The 7,625-nt window shown below is 43.4% G+C and overlaps 1 protein-coding gene across 1 annotated transcript in view; it reads right to left on the bottom strand.

Annotated features, from left to right (window-relative positions):
• LOC142774344 (prolyl 3-hydroxylase 2-like) overlaps window positions 1-7,210 on the bottom strand; it is a 51,579-nt gene extending 44,369 nt beyond the window's left edge. The window contains exons 1-3 of the mRNA XM_075874735.1: window positions 6,830-7,210; window positions 2,348-2,491; window positions 592-687 (exon numbers count right to left, since the gene is read on the bottom strand). Of these exons, the coding sequence (XP_075730850.1) occupies window positions 592-687; window positions 2,348-2,491; window positions 6,830-7,210 (621 nt within the window). The remainder of the gene's footprint in view (window positions 1-591; window positions 688-2,347; window positions 2,492-6,829) is intronic.
• Between the last annotated feature and the right edge of the window lie 415 nt (window positions 7,211-7,625).

Here is a 7,625-nt window from a genome sequence, read left to right on the forward strand (position 1 = left end):
CCGGAATCGCTTAGTATTTTTGAACACTGGTTTTGTCAGCATGAAAATGCGCAATGTCGTCATTGTAGCATTAACACAATGAAGCTTAAACAGTATTAAAACATCACCATTTATTTAAACTTGTTGACCATGAAAAAACTATTTGTCGCAGAAGAACTGCTTCTAGTAGTTGTACTGCGCGGAATATGTCACCAAGTTACTATCCTACGACCATCGTAACGTGTTTTTCCCACTTTCGGGTCTTCAAAGCATCTGATGGCGTCAACTTTATGGGGCGTTCATGCTCAAGTCGATGAAACTGTGAAGATTCTTTTCGTATGTTGGGGAATCACAGGAATGAAATTGAACTGCCCGGCTATTCGTGGAGTGGGGAAGAGATAAGCTATTGCTTCCAAGGAATTGGAACGAATGGAACTGCAGAAGCCTGTAATTTCCCAGAATTGAATTGAAATGGAATGGGGGCACATTTTCGCAACACTGTCTCCCACCACTGTGGTACTATGCTACACTCGTCAATAATTCAACTTATCTTCAAAAAGGCGTGTATAGTTGTGTAGATAAAAACAAATGTGACTGCTTTTTTTCACGCACCTCCATGACATCGCTGCTGCGGAAGCCAACAAACAGTTCCTTCGCGGTCATCGGATGTGGAACTTCGTAATAACCGTTACCAGGAATACCACGCCCCTGCGACAAAAATGCTTGTCATTGAAGTGGTGCGCAAAATTTTTAAGGCAGCAAAAGTGATAAATTAGGCAATATGATCAAGTGCATGAAAGACTTATGCTTGATGATATTTTGTTAGTTCTGTAAAATGTCTGCATAAATATAATTCACTCTATAGAGAACGCACAGGAATGGTCTTGCTTGATATTTGCTATTGCAACCAGTTTATTATACCACTGCACGCTTCAATAATGATTTACAAATAAAATGACCTTTATAGAGATAGTAATTATGATTTCTAGAAATTTCTTCAGTGAGATAGAACCAGGGGGCATACTATTCAAAGGCATAAGATGCCGTGGGTGTCTACCACAGAAGTCGGATTTATCTCACTGCTCGCAACAAGTCCAGCAAAAATGATAACGGCAACAGTTTGCGCCCAAAAATGGCGGTGAAATGATGCCGAGGAACCAAACTCTAGAAGTACATACAAAGAGAGAATAGTAGGAAACTGTTAATGCAACATGGGCTGCGGGAAGACACAAAAGCCAAAGGAGGCCTGAACGATGATGTGTAAGTATATCTATGAGAGTTGCCAACGCTTGGTTTCGGCGCGAGTTCCTCTCTCAAAGAGCTTGAACATTCGTGGCGCGTCTGTAACTGTCCGTGATTTAATGCGCATCTCTCTGCGCTCAGAACAACGTAGCTATAGCCTAGCATCGCCTAACTATAGCGTAGCAACAGCCTCAAAGCAAGGTAGACACAACAGTCACAGCACCGAGCAAGGTCTTGAAACAATCTAGAAGCAACCAGATTATTCCTCAGAATCATCCAGCGCTGTTTCAAGCCTTGCGTGGCGTCATTTTCTCAGTCGTATCTGTCCGCCTAACATTGTGTCTGGCACACCTACTCTCTCCCGGAATTCATTCTGTTACTTAAAGAGCCAGTCCACAAACAGGCTCTCAAACGCGCAGGAAAAGCTCGCGCGTTTTTCCTGCGCGTGACGTACATCCTTCCAAGCGCAGTCAACTCGGCGATAGGCAACGTGATACATAACGCAGGTCGTCGATTGGTCCAAACCAGGTCTGAACAAACAGTAATGAAATCAACGTCGCCGATCACCGAGTTGACGTCACTGCGCGTGGAAGGAGGTTGCTCAGGCGTACGGAAGATGCGCGAGTTTGTTTGGAGGGTGTAAAAAAAAACGCCAGAGCCTGTTGACTGGCTCTTTAAAGATCAGTTTATAGGCGTTCAGGCTAAATGTTCATTTTTTTTAATTTTGAGTAGTCCTTGTGCGCATTTGTTTCGCGGCGAACTATCTGTGCTCACCCTGTGAAGTTACACGTATCCTTTTTCTTTGAATCACTCGCTGTACCATCCGCAGTTCAATATATGGTCGACAGCTTGATGTATCGCCCACAGTTTAATGTGAACTATTTTTATTAGTCTCCAGAAATTTACTGCCTCAGAAGCAGAGTTTTCTCGATGTCAGCAGTCGTGTTTTATAGGTGCGAGACGGGTCACGTTCACAAATAATCTTTCGCAAGTACAACATGCAGATACTCCTTCAATAGAAATTTAAATAGCTAGATAATGGATAATATAAGTTGCTCTGATTGCAGGCTTTTCTTCGACCGTGAGTAAAAGGTAGAGCTTTCCGTGTTAATTACGAATTACTCACGCCAAACTTAAGTAGAACCTCACATTCTTCCTGGCTCATCATTCCATCGGCGACTACTCTCTGCTGGCCGTTTAGGCAATCCTCGTCCATCACCACTTTCATTCCAGCGTCCAGAAAATCCTCGTCACAATGAGGCAGCTGGTCCTGTAACGAGAACACGTTCCCGTGAATTCGCTTGCCTCAATTTAGTCGATGCAATAAAATACCAGCATAATTATGCCAAGAATAATAATTGTTTGTGTCAATATGAACATAGCCAGTTAGGTAAGCGCCAAGTTATGTATATACTTGTGCAGTATAAACTTTAGAGTTGAGGTCGTGAAGTTGGAAATTGTCAACAGAACTTAGAAAGAACAAGTACTCATGCTGATGTACATACAGAGGCCTAATCTCAAAAGATGACAACTCACGTGGCAGATCCTAGAGGGTGAGACTCATAATAGATTATATAAAATAAACGCAAACATAAGGGGGGGCAGTAAACAGTAAACTAAGATTAGTAAAAGAGATCCTGAGGCATTTTTTTTGGTTATTCTAGATTTGCCTTAGTATCGCAGTTGATGGTGTCACGTATCGGCAGCCACGAATATTTTTCAAATGAGTGAAATAGGAGCGGAGTTACAGACACCTGTCGAGCACTTAAACACTTCCCCACTTTTTCTTGTTTCTGCGAAGCCCTTGTATGGTACATATGGAGCGATGACATGGGAGAAAGAAGCTGAAATTACGCACGCCATGTGCTTGAGCGCGCATGAACACAATTGATCCGTATAAGTGTGACTCTAGATTGCGCTACTAGTGTAGCTACGCAATTTTAGTAGTGTGGCCCATGGTGGCACCAATGGCCACGTTTAAATCACATGCGCTTCTTGACACGTGGTGAAAACGAGGCAGGTGGAAACGCGGTAGTTGTTGGTACTTGAGAACCCACTGTTCGAACACCAAGATGGCTTGGTTTAACTCATTGATTGACATACTGCGCCAATCTGTTGTGGAACGGAAGACAGACCTCTGAACGAAGAGCAAAGACGTTGCCAAGTGCCACACGTTTAGAGGCTAGTTGGTGCGCATTCTATACAAACGGAGGATTGCGCAAAAGCCCAGCATTTGTGAGACGATGTCAACTGTGCAACTGCTGTGATTTAGTAATCCATTTGTGATACAATGCACCAACTTTTAGATATGGCGACAAATCAGATATGGCAACTCCAATCACACACTGAAAAAAGTTCAGGAATTAAAGTATTTTGGTGTTGTATTCCCTCCAAACTCGAAGTGGCACAAGCACATCGACCTTATTTCTGCAAAATCGCTTAAGAAATTAGGTTACTTAAGAAGAACGCTAAAGGGCGCCACAAAAGAATACAAGCATACAGCCTTCGAATCACTGGTCAGGCCTCATCTTGAATATGTGTCTGTTCTGTGGTCACCACATCTTGCAATTGATGTTATTAAACTTGAGGCCGTCTAGCGAAAAGCGATTAGATTCGTTTTTAATTGTTATGACCGTGATTTCTCCCCTATTGAGCAATACTATGCTTTATCGCTAAACTGTTTAGAACACAGACGTATGTGTGATCGGCTTACCATGCTACATAACATCGTGCACAATTCCGTCCGCATAGCCAGACCCATTTCGTTCAGCAACCATCCTACCCAGGTGACTCGCCTATAGAATCCGTTGAACATTGTGCCATTCAGATGTTTTATCGATTGTTTTAAATACTCTTTTTTCCGTGCATAGTTGACACTTGGAATAATATGGACACTTATTTGAAATGACTACCGCATGCGCTGTTTCTTGAACAAGTGTCCAATTTTGTAAATTGATGTTTTTAGTTTTCCTGTTGTTACTTTCGTTTGATCAATTATTGTTTGTTGAACAGGTGTCCAATTATGCAATATTATGTTTTTATTTATTCGAGCTGTTGTTTTCGTTTATTGTAACCACTCCTGCAATGTCTCAAACATGAGACAGCAGTATCTGTAAATAAAATAAATATATAAATAAACTAGCCTCTAAACGTGTGGTACTTGGCAGCTTCTCGATACACCTGCGAACCCTCTGTGCCGTGCATGACTGCAAGATAGACTGAGCTGTCCGGGCGAGGTCATCCCATGCCGAACGTGTCAGCGATTTCGGCCTCAATTCTACCTGTTTTCTTTGAAATCCCGCTAATTAGGTGCAATATAAATAGTGAGTTGCAGGATTATCTCGAAGACAACACAAGTATGCTCCATTGGGAAACCTCTAAACTTCGTGGAAGGTTGTCTGAATGCTTTCATGAGTATCTTGTTTGAAGGGTATTGTTTGCTTCTTGTTTATTACAAGTTTGTTTTATATGCCTCGTAGGGCTCTGAAATATTATTTCTTAGTAGCCACGTAAGTATTTCACTAGAAATGCGTATTGCCTCACAAATTCAACACCGCAAAAATTTTAAGAATCCGTTCAGTTCGAGCGGAGTTACAAAGGTTTCTCACACGCTGCAAACGCATTCTCTCTTCTCACGTACCGACGAAAATGCTGGAAGCTAAGTAGGGATGAATGGGAGGGGCAAACAAAAAACGTCACGCACGCCTCATGACTTAGAACGCTTTTTTGTTTTTGTTTCTTCGCATACGCGGCTTTTTTATAGCGATCACGCATGCATGGATCGATGTATGGATGAATGGATTGATATGACTGTACCCTTTAGATCGAGCGGTGGCTAACGCCACCAAGCCGTATTACTTAGTGAACCAAAAACTATATTTTTCCCTTTAAATAGTGATGTATAGGAGTGATACTTTGCAGTGAATGGTTTATTTTCACTCGTACCTTGACTTTAGCCACCAATCAGATAACCTCCTGCTAGTTAATTATACCCACTTTGTCTATTTTGCCCTCCCTGTTTCTCCACCCCAGTGCTTTGAAAAACGCTGTGCCATCAACTTGAACTATAGGGTGAAGCTCTTTACAGAACAATATTAAGTGTTCGGTAATTTCCTCTTCCTCTACACACGCACTGCATACCGTGTCTACCCCTTCGTATTTGGCCCGATATGTCTTGGTTCGCAATAATCCCGTCCTGACCTCAAACAGTAGAGAACTACTCCGAGTATTATCATAGATCCTTTCCTTGGCAATTTCCTGCTTAAAAGTTCCATAGATGTGTGGACTTCTTAATTATGCCAATTCTCCACGTATCGGTATCAGCTTCCTTCACCTTCTTCTTAACCGAAAGTTCTTCTTGGTTTGGCCCCCTACTGTTTTTCCAGTATTTACCAGCCACATTTCTGGTTCTCTTCCTCCATTTTGTATCCACATTCTTCATGTACAAGTAGCTGAATACCTTCCTAGCCCAACGCTCCTCCCCCATTTCTCTCAATCGCTTCTCAAGTTTTATCTTGCTGCTAGCTTCCCAGCCCTCAAATGATGTCCATCCCTTATCACCTTGTACTTCCTGATTTGGGACATTCCCGTGAGCTCCTGAGGCAAGCCTACCTATTCCACGTTGCTGAATTTCTAATCTTGCTTGAACTTCTGATCTCATGCACAAGACCGCATTGCTGGACGTCAGATCGAAAACTATGACCCATTTTCATATTCTTCTCACAACATCATACCTATTGTAATTCCACAGTGCCTTGTTTTTTATCACCGCTACATTCCTGGCACCTTTAGTCGTCACGTATATTTCACGTTCGCATGTGTGGACAAGTGGCGGCCTCGCACGGCGATCTCTGTAACGACCCAGCGCGCCATGTTCAAATCAGCCAGTGGCTGATAGATGGGATTACTACGAGTGATTTTTGGTCTTATTCCGTGATTTGTGGAGATAAGAGAAAGTAATTTTTAACTGACATTGATAATTTATTGTGGTTTCCAGGCCGAGTGCTGCACTATAACATTTGGCTCGCGTGTTCTCGGGAACCTCTCTACCGATCGGAAGCGCTTTCTGACGATGCTCAAAATGTGTTGCAGGGGCCCCTTTAATAAAGGCGTTTGTGTAAGGCGTTCGACACAGAATAATATGACATCAATTCTTTTACGAATACGCATCCAGAAATTCAGTTATAAGGTGCTGGCATTTTTTATTTCTATGTTACTTTATGGAAACATACCTTAGTAAGAAGTAATTACACTATGCAGAGTATATCTCGTGTTCGAAGCTTTTTTCAGACAGCTTAAGTCGACGCCTTATGGCAAAAAATCTGAAGCTTTAGAAACTAATTGTCAAGCAAAACTTTACAGCAGCACTAAACACGAACTGGTGAAGAGAGGTGACTCATACAGCTCTAGTCTGTGCCGTTCTCTTTCTTTGTTCGTTCATGTTTTGTCCACGCAACGAAACTTTTCTTGACATTTGCCTACCCACTCGCGCAAACGCTTACGTAAAACAAAAATTACCGTTCCGGCCTACACTGAGACTAATGACGCGAGACGCTAAGTCAGGTTGTGTTTTCCGGGGTCTGAAATACCACAGGCGCACTCCACCTACCTTAGCACAGATCGGCGATGGGTCGATAAATGTCGCGTCATCGGCTTCAAAGTGAACTGTCGAAAAGGAGGAATCATTGCTCGCCACACGCATCTGTGGTGAGCCTGGAGGAGCCGGAACCAGAGCGCACTTTGCTTGAGGAACGCCGCGAACGTTTCCTGTCGGAGGTCGCCGCGGGTGCTGGAGCTCAGGTTGGCAGAACTTTCGTTCACGACCACGCTGGTCGCAGACAGGGTCAAGCGGGCCCAGTTTCCGAAGAGCCGATAGCTGCACCGCAGCACGACGGGTCAGCAAGGGCACCTCTTCGCCATCCGGTCTCAAGAGAGTGGACAGGAGGAATCTGAAGAGGAGCTGAACGATCGGTATGACGCTCGCCGCCATATTCAAGCTTCTTCTTCATGCGTTTGTCTTCTTGCCTGCTTGCTTGGTTCTTCATTCTTGGTTGGTACCCACTACGGGCCACAAAGAGCGTGAGTAATATTAGGGGAAAATCCTTAGATGAGGTGTTAGCGTGAGGATTACATCGGCTGCCTAGGGCATCAGCAATAATTGAAAAGTGACAAGGTTATATAAAATTTAGCCTGTTAGCCAATGGCAAGTGCTCAATCCGGTTTCCTCAATACAGGTTACTTGAAAACTTGGCGATTTGTTCAGCAAAGGATGTTATTGGATCACAGAAACAGCCCTTTTTGGTGGTGAAGTTGTCCGCCACAGCCACCAGTATCGGTGACCACCATTGGACAAAATAAGGAAGAAAAAACAAAAAAAAAACACCAGGCCTGCTCGGAAAGCGCTC

The sequence above is a fragment of the Rhipicephalus microplus genome, chromosome 10 (assembly GCF_043290135.1).
Source record: "Rhipicephalus microplus isolate Deutch F79 chromosome 10, USDA_Rmic, whole genome shotgun sequence".
Taxonomy (NCBI): domain Eukaryota; kingdom Metazoa; phylum Arthropoda; class Arachnida; order Ixodida; family Ixodidae; genus Rhipicephalus; species Rhipicephalus microplus.